This window comes from Rhynchophorus ferrugineus, unplaced genomic scaffold (genome assembly GCF_030347505.1).
Source record: "Rhynchophorus ferrugineus isolate W39M unplaced genomic scaffold, kcgeb_rfMv2 rfM2, whole genome shotgun sequence".
NCBI lineage: Eukaryota > Metazoa > Arthropoda > Insecta > Coleoptera > Curculionidae > Rhynchophorus > Rhynchophorus ferrugineus.
The window spans coordinates 38,323,391-38,343,573 of record NW_027472581.1 but is presented as its reverse complement, the minus strand read 5'-3'; the positions used below and the strand labels follow the sequence as shown (position 1 = coordinate 38,343,573).

General features: G+C 32.6%; 2 protein-coding genes across 2 annotated transcripts; one reads left to right on the top strand and one right to left on the bottom strand.

Moving 5' to 3' along the window:
* The first annotated feature begins 67 nt into the window (after positions 1–67).
* On the top strand, positions 68–3,229 carry grp (serine/threonine-protein kinase grp). The gene is made up of 8 exons (XM_076397500.1): positions 68–224; positions 274–435; positions 493–716; positions 769–979; positions 1,035–1,144; positions 1,199–1,402; positions 2,388–2,776; positions 2,883–3,229. The coding sequence occupies exons 2-8, from the start codon at positions 365–367 to the stop codon at positions 3,075–3,077; spliced, it is 1,404 nt and encodes a 467-aa protein (XP_076253615.1). The 5' UTR covers positions 68–224; positions 274–364; the 3' UTR covers positions 3,078–3,229.
* LOC143190833 (phospholipase A1) lies at positions 3,176–18,817 on the bottom strand. Its single transcript, XM_076395399.1, has 7 exons — positions 18,760–18,817; positions 15,465–15,570; positions 9,398–9,546; positions 4,724–4,969; positions 4,455–4,646; positions 3,413–3,581; positions 3,176–3,344 (listed from the first exon to the last, which is right to left on the bottom strand). The coding sequence occupies exons 1-7, from the start codon at positions 18,815–18,817 to the stop codon at positions 3,287–3,289; spliced, it is 978 nt and encodes a 325-aa protein (XP_076251514.1). The 3' UTR covers positions 3,176–3,286.
* Between the last annotated feature and the right edge of the window lie 1,366 nt (positions 18,818–20,183).

Sequence of the window (20,183 nt, the reverse complement as noted above, 5' to 3'; positions counted from 1 at the left end):
ATAAGACGTTCTATATATTCATAGTTGCCTACAATTTGAAGCTAAATTATCTCCCTCCTTTTTACAGAGGGCGCTATAGCCGTACCACCCGCGAAATCGATTTTCAGCACAGAATTTTCAATCAGTATGTCTGAAATGTCTCCTTTGTTATTTTATACGTGTAATAGTTTGTTTCGACCATGAAGTTTTATTACTATCGTGACAAAGTTGAAAGCGAATTAGAGGTGACGATATTTATTTTTGATCGATATAACCTACAATATTGATGTTTAGTTCTAGTTTTGTTGATTGTTACGATATATTGATGTTACTAGTCGTAGCTAGAAACAAATGCATATATATTAAAACTGATTTATTTTAAAAAATGGCTACTACTACCTTTGTAGAAGATTGGTTGTGTTATGATTCCATTCTTGGCGAAGGTGCCTATGGAGAGTAAGTTTATTTAAACTTTATTGCTAGATATTTGATTAGTATTGTACATTTTTATAGAGTAAGACTTTTGGTTCATAAGAATACCGAAGAGAAAATTGCGTGTAAAATTATTGACCATGCACGATATAAAGATGCAAAGACAAACATAGCCAGAGAAGTCATGATTCATAGTATGCTCAATCATGAGAATATTATAAAGTTTTTTGGTAGACGGCAAGAACCGAAGAAAGAGTACATATTTTTAGAATATGCAGCAGGTGGCGAGTTATTTCAGATGATTGGTAAACATTTATAATGATGATGGTAATGTATTTTACATTTGTATATATTTAGAACCTGATATTGGTATGCCATCCCGAAATGCTCAAATATTTATGCGACATTTGTTAAGTGGTGTTGACTATTTACATCAAAAGGGTATTGTACATAGAGATATAAAGCCAGAAAATTTACTTATTGATGGTGATGGTATTTTAAAGATAAGTGATTTTGGATTAGCCACAATATTTCGACTGAAGGGAAAAGAAAGGAAGTTAGATAAAAAGTAATTATTATAAAAGTATTTATAATATGTATCTAATTCATCATTTTAATTCGAGGTGCGGTACTAAGCCCTATTTAGCACCAGAAGTATTAAAAAGGCCATATTATGCAAAACCATCAGATATTTGGAGTTGTGGTATTGTGTTTGTAGCAATGTTAACTGGCGGTAGTAATTAATTGATTAATATTTATTAAGTAAATTAAAAATATGTTATTTTAGAGCTGCCTTGGACAGATACTACTGATTCTAATGAAGAGTTTTTGAAATGGCGAAAGGATATGTATATCTCAGAAACACCATGGTCAAAATTAGGTAACACCGCACTGAGTATGGCTCGGCAAATATTAAATGAGGATTCTGAAAAACGTCTGACCTTAGATCAAGTTCTCAGGCATCCTTGGATGAAGTTTGACTTTGGAGATGGTGAGGTTTTATTTATAATTACTCTTTTTATTCATCATTTTACAGATATTAAAACAAAGGTAGCGGCCATATATTTACCTTTTTTTTTGCTTTGGTATTATAGCTGTATGATTGTTTCGATATTCATAAAGCTAAATTACCAAAGCATAACAATTGGTTCTTTCAACACTTTCTAAAATATGGGCAATGAGCGAAAAAAAAAGTAGCTTATATTTCATCTATAGATTATCAATTGATGTATTCAATTATTTACATTGTTATATAATGGGTTGAGAAAAAGTAATTTCGGTTTTTATTGTATTTTTTAAAGCGAATTTTTTTATATATAAATATTATAAATATATTAAACATATTATATATGCTGTTAATTGATAATATTTTAGCGTGTTCTGGTAAATGATAGATCACTGTAGAACTTTTGTGCCAGAGACTGAAGTGACTGGAGACTGAACTAAGTGATCTGTACAAACCTCTTTAGAAACCAGCTTTACATGATTAAGATAATTTTGTAGATATCAAAGCAAATGGTAGTCAGACCTTTTTTATATTGATGTTTTCTACGTTCATGGCGAGATTTATCTTTAATGAAATTTCCGTAATGAAAACGAGTAAACATATTCTGGCAGTGGCATTCACTTAAATACTCACCCTAAATATCACATAATTTTCGATGAGCCAGCACTGCATTCACAATATGATGAAAAATACCTTCTGAAATTTCCATTTTCAAAAAGTGAATAAACGCATGAATTTTTCCTTACATCTAGAATGTTCTATGTTCCAAGATATTGAATATTATCTTTCAAACACGCTATAATATGGCTTCATTGAATAAACATTTCGAAAGATATACGAATTAAGACTCTATTAGGGCCGAAATTACTTTTCCCAACTGTATATGTAAGAAATATATAAATATTATATCAAGCTGTTATTTCTTGTAAAAAATTCTGTTTTACAAACATTTATAAAAAAAAAATTCCAGAATCTGGCGAACAGAGTAGTAATGCTGGTATGAATCCGGCTAAACGTTGGAATTCAATGGTTGAAAATGAAACCAAGCATAACAGAGAAATGCCTCAAGTTACTTTATCACAACCTGCGATGGCTTTGCGCCCAACCACATTAGATCAACTTGTTAATGATATAAAAACTACAAAAACCAGAGATTCAGTATGTTTCTCACAGCCAGCAAGGAACGATGATGTTATTCTTCAGTTTACTCAAAGTCCAGTTACTAGAGAGAATTTTCACAACTTGGTCAAGAGAATGACCCGATTTTATGTCTCGTGTTCCTTAGAGAAGACCATAGAACGTTTTGGAGCTGTTTTAGATAGTTTCCATTACAGGTGGTCTATGGATGCTGCTGGTATTGTAAGTACATTGATATTTTTTAAAGATTTAAACATTTTATGTAATAAATCCTCTATTCATTCGTGATGTTGATGGTGCCTTATTGACATATTTTAATTTGTTTTAGATGACTATATCTACTGTTGATATTTCGAAGAATCAGCTTATATTTAAAGCTAGTTTCTTAGAAATGGATGGGAAAATTTTGGTTGATTTCCGTTTATCCAAAGGCTGTGGTTTAGACTTTAAAAAGAAATTTATTAAACTTAAGGAGTGTCTTTCCAGTATTACTGAAAATCGACCAAATACTTGTTCAAAATAGGTGATAAAATATATGATAATAACTATTTGTTATAACTATTACGTTAAAGTGCCTTCTTAAAAAGAGTTTCAAATATTTGTTTTACTTATAAAGTAAGAATATTATTAAGTTTTCTTGTTTTTATATTATTTAAATAAACATATTTTCTTATAGTTTGCTTTTTCATTTTACAACTTTTTAACAATTTCAGCATGTAAATATTCGGGAGACTAATCAAATGGACAGTCTTTTTTTGTATCAGTTTGAACACAGTAAGATCCATACATTCTAAAAATGGATAAACATGTACAACATTTTGTCCGGAAATGTATAAATATTATGTAAATATTATATACCCGTATGGTGTGTCATGTCCCATAGGAGTAGATGGACCAGGCAAATAGTTCCAATTTCTTTTGGATTTAGGACAGCTTGTATCGCAAGGGTATCCAATTATTGATTTTGGATATCTCACGGTTTTAGCAAAGTAACAGGCACTTTGAAAATGACTACATCTAGCAATACCTAAAAAAACAGAAGAACTTATGCCTACATTTACATAATTGTATAAGAGCATTTTTTAAATTTTAACTTAATATATGTGTAATTTTGCTTTATGTTGTTTAAAATGTGTCCATATATATATATATATATATATATATATATATATATATATATATATATATATATATATATATATATATATATATATTTATATATATACATACAGGACATCATTTTCTACTAGTAGCTTTGTTACTGCATGTTTATCGTCGTTTCTGTTTTTCCTCCACATCACTGTACACTTATATTAATTCAAAATTGTAATCTATGTTCATAAAAATATATCAAATATGTTTCATAAAAAATTTATGCAAGACAGGAAAGATATAGCGGCTTGGATCTTCCATTCGATAGCCCAACAGGTACCAACAAGAACCTCTCGATGTTGAAAGACCTAATGTGTGCTATTGTGGAAATGGTGTCAGTCACCTGCCGTGGTTTCACAATTTTCAATAGATCTATACCAGAGATACGAAAAATTTGAGTAACAGCTTGGATAATGTTGACTTCAAGGACATCGTCGATTATCGCTTATTTTTAGCATGTGACTTGAGTGAAATTCCTTCAAATCGATGATGCAGAATTATCATTGTGACATCTGCTGTGATACCTAGCGTTGTCATGCTGGAACCATTTGTGATCTACGCCCATATCATCAATTTAGGTCTAAAGAAATTTGTGTCGCTCGAAATTTCCTATAGAAAACTATAGATTTATAATTACAAAGAAATCTGTAGCTCCCATCGATGATATAAATTATAGGTAATAGGAAAACAATTAGAGTCGCGGCGTTATTAACATGTCATTGTACTATTTCAAAGGAAAATTATTTACGTATTTGTCTTCCTTTACAACCCGGCTGCCTCATTCCACCGTTGACGCAGAAATCTATATGACCAACTTGATTAACTTCTCCCAGAAAGCCGGCGTTTGTATGAATTATTTGTACGTGGTGAGCGTCATCTTTGGTAAGCCTGAAATATTTATTAGCGTATCGGTCTATTAATGGTCTGGCAGGATCTAAACCTAAAAAAAGATCTATTTTGATAAATATTTAAAGGTATTTCAGGGTTATGAATTCAGTACGTCCGAATTGTTCTTACCAACTATTTTGTGTTGTTTAATTGTAAGATGGTTACTGATCATCCCACAAATATGGGCACCGAGTGAATGCCCTACACAAGTGGTTTCTTCTGCTTGTCCTCTGTGGTCCATCAGAAAAGCATAAAATTTTGCGGTACATTGGGCTACAAGTCTCATGTTGGACAATGATGATAAATAACAGGGAAAATTAGTTAAACCTGCCCAGTCAATAGTAAAAATATTATAATCCTTGCGATACAAGTAAGCTGAAAATATATAAATTATTTCTGGAATATTTTATTTTATTATTAATACTATTCAAAACATATTAAAGATATAATCATTTAAAAAATAAGTTTATAATTGTGGCATTAGCAAATTAAATTGTTGCAATGTACGTAGTATAACAGTTAATGAAGTCGTTGGATAAAATTAAGTTAATTAACCGTTAAGCAACTGATTTTAATATCTCAACATATCTCTTGTATGTACAAATATAGAAACATAAATTCTAAAATTAAAATAATTAACAAAATATGCAATTCCATAAGAATTTATATTGTTTTAGGATTTATATCTTTTTGGATGTTTTCTATATTATTAATGATGTCCATATATAGGTACGAGGATTGCTACTTATATTTTAAGCTTTGACAATACTAAATGTTATCTGAGGTTTTCAGTTGGAAGTTGAATTTTTAAATATAACCTTCTTCAGGATGTTGTGTCATTTGAGAAAAACTTGTGTTGTTTACATTTACTTGCAGATGTTGTTTCAATAAAAAACATTAGTTAACTCGTATATTTTTGTGCGATGCTTGTTTACGATTTCTGACGATCAACTTATTTCAACTTTTAACGATGAAACCCCATGTTGCTACTGTGAAGTGGTGGTATTACGACATTAATCGTTTAGTGGTAAAAGTCGTGAAGGTCATCCTAAATCAATTGTTTTGCCAGCAAACATTGATGTTGTGTGCAAAATGATATTGCAAGATTGTCATGTAACTTACGGTAGCAAGTCAATTGAAAAGTCCCCGGCCTGACACATAAATGGCGTTACTAGAATTAAAGTCATATGGTTTTTAGTTAACCCTAACCCTCAAAAGATGCGTGTATAAATTTGACAGCTGTCGGATCATTAGATTGTGAATTATAGCATTTTGAGTGAAACAACTTCTGTTATTTTGAAAAAAATGGATAAAAAGGAATTTCGCGTGTTGATAAAATATTGCCTTTTGAAGGGAAAAATACAGTTGAAGAAAAAACTTGGCTTGATGCCGAGTTTCCGAAAACCCCCAGGAAAATTAACCATCAAGGATTGGTATGCTAAGTTTAGACGTGGTGAAATGAGCACTGAAGAGGGTGAACGCAGTGGACGTCCAAAGAAGGTTGTTACCGAGGAAAACATTTTAAAAAATCCACAAAATGATTTTGAATGACCGTAAATTGAAATTGAATGAAATAGCAGATCTATAGATATCAACTAAACGTGTACATCATATAATTCACGAATATTTGGATATAAAAACGCTCTGTGCAAAGTGGGTGCAGCGCGAGCTCACTTTTGACCAAAAGCAACGACGAGTTGATGATTCGGAGCACTGTTTGAAGATGATCAAGCGTAATAAATCCGAATTTTTGCGTCGATATGTGACAATGGATGAAACATGGCTCCATCATTTCATTCGAAGTCCAATCGACAGTCATCCGAGTGGACTGGACACGATGAACCCGCTTCAAAGCGTGGGAAAATGCAACAGTCGGCTGGCAAAGTTATGGCCTCTGTATTTTGGGATGCGCATAGAATACATTTCTTTGATTACCTTGAAAAAAGAAGGACCATCAACAGCTACTATTATATAGAGTTATTGGACCACTTGAAGGACGAACTCGCCGAAAAACGGCCGCATTTGAAGAAAAAAAGTGCTGCACCGTGTCACAAGTCAGTGAAAACGATGGCAAAAATCCATGAATTGGGCTTCGAATTGTTTCCTCATCCACCGTATTCTCCAGATCTGGCCCACAACGACTATTTCCTGTTCTCAGATTTCAAAAGAATGCTCGCTGAGAAGAAATTTTCGTCGAATGAAGAGGTGGTCGCCGAAACTGAGGCCTATTTTGAAGCAAAGGACAAATCGTACTACAAAAATAGTATTAAAAAGTTGGAGGGAGTGTATGACCCTTAAAGGGAATTATGTTTATTAAAAAACTAATTTTGCCAAAAAAATGTGTTTTACTATGGTAGGCCGGGGACTTTTCAATTGACCTGTTAAACCTTGGACATCCATAAAACTTATCCATGAGAATTCGTAAGACAAGCATCAATGATATATTGAATGATCATTTATAATTTGATCAACGTTATCGGGGTGGAAAAATAATCATGAAGAATACTTCGAAAAATAATAAATTATTAACAAACAAGTTTTAAGATTGATTTAAGGACAACTTCGCTCTGGCGATTTACTTTCCTGTTGTTTAATCCATGACTTATAATAAAGACTCATTTCGATAGAGCGATTAATATCTCCTCTATTACACACTATTATGATTGAAAAATCTGACTCTGATGTACTTGAGTTGATATTATTAGATGGTTAGATATGATTATGATTTGATGCAGCTCCATATCGTCAAAAAAAGCAATTCTATGATGTTAATCTAGCGAAGCAACGGTAAAAATTGTTATTATTGTTACCACTTATTCAAAGAAAATGACATTTTAAAAATGTTAATGTAGTTTTATCTGAGAATATACTCATAAAAAAAACAATGAAAAAAAAACTAATTTAGGTACCAACTAGATATAATCCCTTAAAGGCAGTCACAATTGAAAAAAATTAATGGTTAATATTACTTATAATATAATATAATATAATATAATTATGTATGGTATAATGGCAAAATATATGCTAGATTTGTAATGAACGCAGTTAGTTGTTATATAGTGTCAGTAATGGGTAACGTCTGGTGATATAATTTGGCTAGTGATATGTTTATGTTATAAGGGATTCGTATATATTAGGCTAGAATTGGACCGGCTGTCATTGTGGAGTGTGGTTTTTTATTTAAAATAAAATAGTTTTTATGCAAATTATAAGTTTCATAACTGGCGTAATGGGTAAGATTCCAGGAAGGTCACTGAAATAATTTAGTGGGTTTGGGGAAAATCATAGCACTTGAAGTTGTAAGGTCATTAAAATATTAATGAAAGTGTTTACAGTCTATGAGCTATTGGAATTAGAAAACACACTTGTCCTGGTGAAGGCGGATTGACAGTTGAGGACACCAAAATTCCGTGCAAACCATACCATGACAATTAAAATTAAAATAGTGAAATACAAAAGGTCGTCAAAGGCAAACTGTCGGACGAAAGTACAGGGGATACCCATAAATAATTTTGCTACAACTGAAATTTGTTCAGGTGGGACGACTAGAGTCTATCCAATAAAACAGTCAGTGTACGTTATTAAAACGTATGACGTCAGCACGTCGCAATGTTGCCGCATAATTTTAGAATTTTTGTCTCCATTTTCCAACAAGAGCTTATCTGAATTGCTTAAGCCACAGTTGAGCTCCGAGCCACAGTCAAATAGGTATTAAGAGTGATCAACTTAGTGATCACACATCCGGTCTTACTCAGCCTGGTTACTAATGTGACTAGCATCATTTTCCTTGTTGTAAAATCAACCACTCTTGCTTTTTGGTCAATAACAATTGTAATCAATCACAAACATACATTTACTACCATGCTCCAGCAGGATTCTAACACGCGACTACCACAACAGTAGGAGGACCGTTCTATCGCCTTGCTCTCTGCGTCAACCAAGCTGGACAAAATATCAATAGATCAATCCGTACGTGGAATTGGCTCCGACATTGATGTTATGTCAGGGTATTTGTACTATGCTATTTTTTGCATTCGTCGAGCAAAAATGGCAGTCATCTATATGGTTTTTCTGTTCTCTCTATAACGTTGACACAGAAAATTAAAAGTATATATTTTCATTAAATGATCACTTTTACAGCTTTGTTTTGCATGCGTTACAAAACACTGAAAACCTAAAGATCTGAAAATAAATATAATGAGTGTACGATTTTCACGATTTTTCACGTGTACCCAGCATATAACATCCACAAACGTAACGAAAACACTGAATCGACTTTGCAACGTGGCTTTTTCATTTTCACACGTTCCGAAGTACAATGATGTCGTCAGCAAAGTTGACAGCAGTTATAAGAGCTACCACCATGCGCGAAGTCGAAAACTACAACCAATCTTGACCCACGGATTAAAGATCCAAGTTCAGGACATCAAATAACGTAAAGATTCATTTTCATTTGCTAGGGTTTAGAAGTTGATCCGAATTTGTAAACTTGTGTTAACAATGAAAACGCTCTGTTGGTTGCATTTGGGAAAAATTTGAATCTTGCATATATTTTGGGATACCCTTTAAAAGTAACTAAAACGTATTTTATTATAACTTTCAGTCTGTGTTTTAAAGCAAGTTAAATTATTGCCATCTGTTTTAATAGTTTATAACATTTATTTGAAATTATCTTATATTATATAAAGTTTTTTATATGTTATAAGAGGGGCTTTTAAATCCAAACTTAAAAAAAAAAATTAGGTCGATGATTTGCATTTTAATTTGTTTTCAGACAGGCATCAAAAGAATAATTTTTCGTACCATCTCTTAGGATTGTCATGGGTGTCTTGCTTTCCGTTCCATTAAATCCATGAATAATGATAACATTTTTTCGCTCCGGATCAAACCCCGATAGTCGCAAAGATAAATTGTTCCTTATGTCTATTCTCAGTCTCTTTTGGCCCGTTTCGCTAAAAAATAGACTATGTTTATAAAACGTTGACAACCTCTTATCCTCTTCTAATCTGATCTGAACCTTTCATCCACAATATGTAAGAACTGCAAATTAATTTTAAGGGATTTTGTTGCTAATACAAGGTTATATTGTGTAAAATTTGTCATTATCTTTACATAATTCTTCATCATTATATCTGGTGAATTTGGCGGATCGGGTAGGTAACACTTTTAACACATGGGCTGAAAAGTCATAGACGTAACAAAGAAAACGCGTTTTTTGGTTCAAAGTGGCTTTATTCATCAACGTAATCTCCATCAAAGGCCTCATAATCATATCAATCAATCATTATGAATATCATATCATATCAATACCATAATCAATCATTGATTTATATTTTGCCTCAACCACCAGTTGCTGTCCACTCAGATGTCGATAGTTTTGATTCCGGAGTGAAGCGATGGATCCATGTTTCATCCATTGTATCATATTAACGTAAAAATTCCGGTTTGTTGCGTTTAAAAATGGCCAAAGACTGCTTAAAATCATCAACATTCTTAATTTGGTCAATAATTCTTATTTTTGGTCAACAGTGAGCAAACACGGAACCCACTTTGAACAGAGATTTCTCATAGCCAAATGCTCATGTAATATAAAACCAACACGTCTATTGATATCTTTACGATGTTAGCTAACTCACGCAATTTCACTTTTCGATCGTTCAAAATGATATGGTTGACTTTGGACCTCCACTGCGTTCTACAACATCAGTGTCTCTACGACCATGTTTGATGTCAGCAACCTAACGTTTTATTTTTGTTGTAGATGGAGCGGAGTCTTTATAACACTTTTCAAGCCATTGCTTCGCTTAAACGATATTTTTTCCCATCAAGAAGTAGTGTAAAATTAAAACACGAAATTGTTTTTGATCCATTGTTTTGAAAATAATAAAAGTAGTGTCACTCTTAGCGCAATAACTTACAAACTTAGGAGTAAAATATCATTAAATTTTAATAACTTTCTTTGAAGGTTGGCACTAATTGAAAAAGCGGTGAATACAATAAAACTAGCGCCATCTATGTGTTAGGTCTAGGACTTTTCAACCCATGTATTATTTTCAGATAGTGATTCCGTGTTAATTTATTTTATTATTTATTTTGTTTGTCGCCTCAATGCATATATATTATTTAGCGACTTAATACTATTAAGATAAATTATAGATTAGTCGGCAACGACTAGTAATAATATAATAAATACATTTAAAAAATTTGGTTACGATAAGAACATGGAAACATGACATACTATTGGCCGATTTTGATAAGCCGTAGTTGCATGTGGTTACCATCACAATATGAATATAAAATATACATAACAGGTAACAAAATGTAATATTATAAATATAACAGAGTATAAAGGGACATGACTAATCAAAAACATACATATACAAAGGGTACAAAATATGTGTACTATTTGTCAATTTCGATAGGCGGTAGTTGCATATGGTTACAATCACAATATGAACGCCAAAATTTGTGATCAGATGTCATGTTGTAGATTAAAGATTTCAAGGAATCTAAGGAGTTTAGGTAGCTTTTCAGAGTCTGATAGAGAGTGAGGGAAGTTAAGTTCGGTTCTCAATGTGATCAAAAATTACATTCTAAGAGTATATGGCATACTGTGTAAGGAGAAGCACAGCGAGAGCATTAAGGGTCTCCCCTTAGCAGATAGGAATGGGTGAATTTAGAATGTCCTAGCATACATCAGTTAAGGATAACTTATAACGATCGTGATAGTAGGGTAGAGGAGGAAAAATCATATTTTATTGGCTATGACTTGTTACTATCTTCTATTAGGTCCCAGTTCGGTTGAGTCATGTGGTTTCATTTAAATTCAATATAAGGGAATAGATTTTCTGCGATTGATTCGAAGACATTCTTGTTAAGTGTACTATACTAAACCACAACTTTCATATCGCTTTTTTTCTTTTTACAGGATGACCAGCTAGAACCAAATGGTATTTTGCTGATGTCGCTTCGAATTCAGGCTAGAAAGGTTTTGCGAGTGAGAGAGACCCTGGGTCACGACTGGGATTTTCGTATTAGGCTTAACTACTGGGGTTTATGGAAAGGTAGGGATTTGATCAGATTGTTATCGTTTTCAAAGGCACCTAGGGAGAACCTTACATTGAGCATGTTCGTGAAGATTTTCACGAACGAGGTATCTGATTCTGACACCTTCGATACATTCTGAGTGTGTATACGCGTTCCTCATAAACCATCGAGTAACGCGCGGACTTTTTTGGATTAGTACACTTGGAGTAGTTGTCTTGTTGCCTCTCGGAGACGTACCTGTACCACATCTGTGCTCCGTAGAGGCAGACTAGATGAACCAGCATTTTGTACTGGTAGTCGCTTTCTGAGGGATTGTGAGTTTGCTCTTTCTGCAGAGGGGTGGAAATAGTAGCCATTGCCTTTGCTGTACACGCCATTGCCTTTGCAAAAAGCTTGCTGAGTTTGGGCTAACCATTGAAACTTACGGTCGAATTGGAGACCGAGATATGATACCTTCTGGAGTCAGGGGATAGGGACTTTATCAATTTGGAGGCGGTATCCTTCTTCCGGTAGAATAGAATAGCATGAGTATAGCTCGGGCCAATTTTACTTTGGTATTTTCAATAGCTGTGCATCTGATAATTCAATAATCTGGTCAGTGATACAGGTCTAACACAAATAATGTTACAAATAAGTACTATATTATCGATGAGGTAATTTCGGAACTATATCCTAGGGATCACGGAAAGAGTTGTTTCTGATCTGATCTGGTGATGCTATGTCGTGTGGTTCAAAATAATTTTTATGATGATATGCGATATTTGAATAAAAGTTTCGATTTTTTTACGTTAATCTATAAAACCTTATATTAATAAAAAAAACTTACTCTATTATGAAAATAATGACTTTCACCGTCACTAATGAACAACACCGTCCATTGCCAAAATTAGTAATAGTTATGAATTAGTATAGTTATGAATATTCAACATGCTCTCCATAACCTATATTGTAAAAATAATTTGTTTGATAAAATATATTGTTTACTAATACAAATGATGTATATTTTCAATTAGTTTTCAATTACGATAATCCATTGAACGAATGTAACATAATATCGCAGCCTATATTGAGTTTGGAGTCATTTTTGTGTATTCTGAAAAGTGAAAATTTTTGTGATCCTTAATGTATTGACGATGTTTCGGCAGAATTTCATCAGCCATTATGTTCTGGCTTTAGTTTTATTTTTAATGATTCATCTACGGGGTATTGGTAAAACAGTCGATGGTATAAATAAACCAGCTTATTAGTTGGTTTGAGTAATTGTTCTTTACGCCAGATTTATAATTTATTTTGTCGCCATTGATATTCACTGGCAACATTACAAAAAAAGATCACTTATATCATATGCAAGAGGAGGAAGTACAGTAATAATAAAAAAGAACATTTCCCACCCTCAAGAACTCTAGCTCAGTACAGCAGAAAATCGGGTAAGAGCAGTAATAGTTAAAAGAAGCAGATACAGGGTTACAATAGCCGCAATTTATTATTTAGATACAATCAAAACAAGGTAAATTATTTGAATGTCCTAAGCAAACTGGGGAAAAAATATAATTGGAGGTGATTTCAATATAAAAAATACAAGAATGGGGATCCAGAATGACAATAACTAAAGACATAAAACATCTGCTGAACTAAAATGTAGTTACATCTCAATTGGAAAACCAACCTATTGGCCGAGTGATCAAGAGAAAACCCCAGATCTGTTAGATTTCTTCATAGTAAGAAACATAACATCCAACTATATAAAAGTCAAAGAATATTTTGAGCTAAGTTCAGATCACACGCCAGTGATTTTGACGTTGAGCGAAAATGTAATAAGAAAAGAAAAAAGCCCAACGTTAACAAACAAGAGGACAGACTGGGAGGATTTGCTGAAGAATTGAACAAATGAATTCAACTAAATGTCCCTCAAGACAACTGAACAATTAAATTTTGAACCGGAAAAATTCGTAGTAGATATTCAACAAGCTACTTGAATACTGAATAATACTCCAGAAATTAAGAGTACAACTAACGGAATTAATTATCCAAAAGAAGTGATGGTAGCTGAAAAACGAAAATTACGAAAAAATGGCAACAAAATAGAACATCTGAAAATAAAAATAGTTTAAACAATATAACTCAAAGACTGAAAAGGGAAATACTGGAAATTAAAAACAAAAGCACAAATGACTATCTGAGAAATTTAACAGATGATAAAGAAACTGATCATTCACTCTGGAAAGCAACAAAGTATCTAAAGCGCTCATGTCTACACAGTCCACCTAAAAGAGACCTACGTGGGAATCGGGTACGTGACAATAACCAAATAGCAGAAGCATTTGCTGAATATCTAGAAAAAAAATTTAAACCAAACGAATAACATAACTAATATCGAATATAATTTGCTGGACTTAGAAGCTGAAAATTTAATTATTGAATTAGTCACGCCGAAAGAGTTAACCAAAGTTATTAAAACTGACATTAACCCCACGAAATCACCGGGCTACGATTTAATAACAGGAGAATTACTGCAAAAACTATGAAGAAAGGGAATTATAAAACTCACCAACTTGATCAATACAGTATTTATATTAAAACATGTCCCAGACATTTCGAAGAATTTTTGGCGGAATTTATAAAGATCCCAAAACCTGGAAAGTCGAAATACCAACGAACGAAACGAACTAACCAAACGAAATAAAAGTCTATATCACTACTGCCAGTAATATCTAAAGTTTTTGACTGCTGTTGAAAAGAATAATCGAATAATTGAAAAGATCAAAGAGAGAAAAAACCTAATACCAGCACACCAGTTTGTGTTTATTAAAAAGCATTCAATAATTGACCAGGCCCACAGAATAACAGATGATATTGAAAAAGCCTACGAAAGCAAAAAAGTATGCTCAGTACTAGGACCAATGCTTTATCTACTCTACACTTGTGATATACCACAAATGGAGAATATTACGATGGCTACATATGCTGATGATACTGCGATTATAGCTGTCGGAGACAATAGTGAAGAAGCCTCATGAAAACTACAATAGGCAAGTGACAATATAAATAATTGGACACAAGCTTGGAAAATAAGAATTAATGAAAGTAAATCACATGTACATGTACAGTTCACCTGTAAACAGACCGTATAAGCACCAATAACATTAAATAATAGTATCATTCCATATAGCAACAACACTAAATATCTCGGAATGAATCTTGATGCAAAGAAAGTCCTGATACCCACAGTCAATCAAGAAATCAAGAGAATTGCTAGGTGGCATGAGGAAAGACTCCATTCTCACGAGAATATTGAAGTATTGCAGCTTTTGGATACCAGCCCAGAACAGGACACAGACTCAAAAGTATCTGATCTTGTGTAGTGTTGTGTAGTGAGGTGCATATAATAAAAAATACAGGAGTGACATATATAAATATTATTTCACCAGAAACTGAGATAGGGCTTGACGGGTCCTCGTAGTAATATACCTAGATTTAAGTTATCATAAAGACAAATTGTAGGTTAAACGGAAACGACTAGTAAGAATGTAATAATTAAATCATATTGGTGGGTTTAGCCAATTCCAACCAATTCAAGTTAACTTCGATTATAGCAATTATTACTTCATCTTGAGTTGGACCATACAATTCTCGCATATATTTCAGCAGTCGTGGAATAGCAGTAGAAGTAACACAACTAGTAGTTTCAAGGTAATAAATACATGAAAATGAAGCTCGACAAACTCAAGAAACAAAAATAAGCTTAATTTTATCGTTTAAAAAAGGGGGAACGTTCCAAAGCCCTTAAATTAAAAATATATAGTAATTGTTTGTATATACTTACGGAGTGTACAAATAATATTTCACGTTGTTGTCAGGGCACACATAATGTTTTTTGAGAAAACAACGCCAATATTTCAAGTCATATATTGATTGCAATTGTGCATTTCCTGAAAGTGTAAAAGATATTTTAGTTCAAGGTGGACACGATTGAAACCGATCAATTATTAATTAAATATTGTAAAATCTGGGTTAAAATTTCAATAATACAGTATACACGGAAGCCCGTATACAGTAATAATTTATAAGAAATTTAAGATTCAGGCAAGATCGTTATACATTCGCGCAGTGATGAATAATTAATCTGCATATATTAGGTTTAATTTGGTTCCTAAAACTGTTAAAATTTTCATTTAAGGAAAACATAACTTTATTTTAGTTATTAATATTTGTTAACTAGCTAAATGTTAACTTTGTAAATGTTTTGTTATAAATGTTGTAAGTACTTTTTAAATTTCTATTAAATTATTTTAACTATAATAACTATTTTAGTATTTCTTTCGACTCTATACACTGGCTCTTACTTTGTGTAGCTAGTGTAGCATTAAAAATTATTAAACTTAAGGTAACTCAATTTCTGCTTTTCGATAGACAATATAGTTTATCTTATATATAATAATACAATAGTTCGATAGTTCAATATGATGCTATAAACTATTTGTCCAATGTTCATACCAATCGTATGAATACAAGGGTCACTATTTATATTTCGGGAATTGGCAACACTGTTGTCATGTGAGTCCATCCGACAGTTCCATCGCACGAAGGATTTCAAAGAAAATGGTGGCCTGTTTCTTCGAGAAAAATGGTCATATTGCAAAAGTGACTCTAGAGGATCGTAGAACAGTAAATTCTGATTGGTACACAACCCTTTGTTTGCCAGAAGTCTGGGGTGAAATAAGGAAAACAAACAAGAGACGCCGGATTGTTCTTCATTATGACAATGCGAGCTCTCACACATCGGATCAAACAAGAGGCCATTTGAGCACCCAAATCATCGAATTGATGGGTCATCTGCCGTACAGCTCTGATTTGGCACCCAACTACTTCTTTTTGTTCTCATCCGTGAAAAATAAACTACGTGGTCAACTATTTTCATCGCCCGAAGAAGTTATCAAAAATCATGTTTTGGAGATACCTCATAGGGAATGGAATAAATCCTTTGAAAATTAGTTTAAGCGTATGCCAAAGTATATCGATCATCGTGGCGAGTACTTTGAAAAACATACAAAAATAAATAAAATATAAAAATATATTCACGGCTCAACTATTTTTTTCTATTCCCGAAATATAAATAGTTCAGAGCCATATTACTTGAGAATTATTGAACAACATGTCGAAGTATTAACCAATGACGGATCGCATGCTAGTCAAAGCTGCAAGATGCATTTAGAGCAATTCCAGGAGTTTAAGTACTTGGAATCAGCAATACAAAAGAAGAAGTTAGATATGCTGCTGAAGCAATAAGTCGAATCGCTCAAGGTGCAGGAGTTTTTACTTCTCTAAGATGATGCTAAAATCGGCCTCTTTCGAAACCTGTATGTTTCGAATGCGTTGCTTATGGGAAATTATATATGTTTCTCTCCGATATTTTATTAGACATGACGGCATATTTTTAAGACTGATTTAACTGATTGATTAAACTTGACTGATTTAACTGACTGAGAACTAATTCAATACTGAAACACATTTAGAGATGTATATTACATTAGTGTGGACGTATGTCGAATGAAAGGTGGGCGAATTCCTAATAGACTCCTGTGGCGAAATAGACATTTTAGATGTTGATTAAAATTGTAGAAAACGATTTGGAAATGGGAAGATCGTAAGAACATTGTCCGAGTCCAGGATCGGTGTGACCGATCTCTAACTGTTGCGTGATTTAGTGAAAATTATTATTACCTTTAAATCCACTTCGATGGTAGGATAAATTCGAAACATTAAGTTAGAAAAAAAAAACAGAGTGGTTTAGACTCAAAAAAGTATGCTGGTTAGTCGGAAGATAATCCTTACTTTGACTCAAAATCATAGCTACTGATGTGGTTTAGTTTGCTTTGGTCATCATTCAATTATAACGTACTTATGAGGTGCCAAACCGATTAGTAATCGAATGCTATCAAAACAGAGTTCTTCGATTAATTACTAATGCTTATCGCTAAGCAGGTAAAGAAGAACTGCACGATGAAATGAAAAAATAAATGTAAAAAATAAATGAATTTATCCAAGATTTCGCTTTAGAATACATGAGAAGGTGACTAAATCAGGAAGCAATACAACTACTGGAGAACGTGCAGGAAATAAGAAGATAACAACGAACGAAGAGCAAATTAAATCACACGAGCTTGTATACTGTATAAGTGTTACTTTTAACTTTAACTTTAATTTTAATTTTAAGTAATTTTATTTAGCTTTTATTTGGAAAAGACATACTGATGTATTTAGATTTATTCCGTCTCGTCTATGTAGTAATAAATTAATTTTAAGATTAATTTAGGTGATGAAAATTTAAAGAGACTATTATAGTTACTAATAATAGTAATTATCCCATGGAAAACACGCGGTCTAGGTAAAAATATCTAGTGGTAATCGATTCTTAGATAACCTCAACAGTGTTTTTTTTCGCGGGATGATATGGCTTCCTTTTATTGTGACCAAAATATAATTAAATATATTCGAGCGTAAATTAAGAACACCGTAAATTATTTATTTAAAATGAGTGAATTGGAGAATTTAAAACTGAGTCGAAGAAAACTATTTCAGAATTATAATGAGTTGACATATATAAATGGATTTTATATAAGCAGGCGAATTAAATTTGGAAAAATAATCGGTTTATTTACAAGCTCTAACTATGGTAAATAAACCAGTAAATGGTTATTTTATTTTGAAACATATTATTCTCCAAATCCACTTTTGCAGTAACCTATTATGTATACTATATTATTAATACTATTAATACTATTAATATAATTCATGTTACCAGTACTTTTTATAAGGACAATATGTTTTATACTACTATGGTTTTTAACTAGAAAACTGTAAATGATTGGAATTTTAACATTTTCTTAATATCAAATATAATGTCATACATTTAAGTTAAATTAAATTTACCAAAAAATACATCTTTATTTTAGCTGATAATTTTTTAGGTAATAATATTATAATATACTTGAATATACATTTAAATTCTGACATAAGTAATAATATTTGTTTTGTTGGATACGGAAACATTGTTTTTTTTTTTCGTATCCATCTCGACAAAATTACGAAATTCTTATTTGGTAATAAGTAGTACTTACCTTTGAACTGCCAGTTTTCTATTAGAATTATAATGAGCACTGCCACATATAACCTCATGTTGTATAAAATAATTTCATATCGTTCTAGCCAATTAATACTTAAATGCGTGAACTGCAATTATTTATTTGTAATACATTTTAAACAGGTACCAATCGTTGTGATGTTAACGCTACATACAGTATATTACCAGCGCCTTTTGAATTGACTGTTAATCGAGGTACACCTATTGACCTAATCTAGTGAACTACTATGTCAGGAAAGAAGAAGTGAATGCGGAAAATAACCGAATGCTTCTTTGCTGGTGTGTTCATATTTCTGTGACCGCCGGCTAGTAATGACCACATTTTAGAAATGATCTCATAAATAGGAATTGTTCTACTTGTTTCGGCCATTCTCAGGTCGAGGTTTGCGTTTTAAGCACTCAGACCTAAGACAAAGTAATAATGTTTGTGTTAGGTGTACGTAAATATTGTAGTAGTCCCGTAGAAGTATCTAAGGCTTATTAGTATTTCAAATTTGCAACAAATTTTCTTGTAATTTTTGGGAAAAAATCGATATTTATTTTTAATTGTAAGTAAATTTATCAAGGCTTTAACTATATGTTATTACAAAAAATCTGAGGAATAAATTACGTCAATGTCGAATTGTGTTTCTCGTGAAAAATGTTTTTAAAGCTCCTAAATACGTTTTCTGCATAAATAAATTAAAATATAGGCTTCCCAATTTTTACCTTTACTTCGTACATAATTCCGGCATAGAATAACTACACTTATAAGCACATATTATCCTCATCAGTTTTTCTCCTGGACGGCATAAGGTCTTGTTAATTATGTTATTGTAATAATTGTACACTTTGTCACTTATTTTAATGCAAAAAAGCCACTAGAAAAACGTTAAATTAAAACAGATAAGGATGGAACTCAATATGGCTGCTCCGGCTTTTTCAGTATTAGTCCCGCCACCTATATATAACATAAGACAGTTATTTGACATTTTTTCCGAAATTAATTTTTGAAAATTCTCAAATAACTGGTGCAATGTGCCGACATGGTAGCGCAATGGTTAAGGCCACTGGATCGCCCTCTTACTGTTGCGATAGTCGCGGGTTCGAATCCTGCTGACCTAAATCCTGATCGGCATAGATATACTTTACGTTTGTGATCGTAATTGTAAATATCTTTATAGGCAAAAGTAGAAAATCCGACAAGGAATAACCATCCCAGTCACGCCGGTAACCAGACTAAGTAAGACCAGATGTCTTCTGAGTCTTTACTTGGTTACTCGGTAGACTAAATGTCGAGGACCGTGGTTCGGAGCCCACGTTAAACAGTAGAGCCAGTACAGAATAACCCTCGTTGGTAAAAAGGAGAATTTAATATATTAAAAATAATATTATTTAAAAAAATGTTAATAATTAATTTAA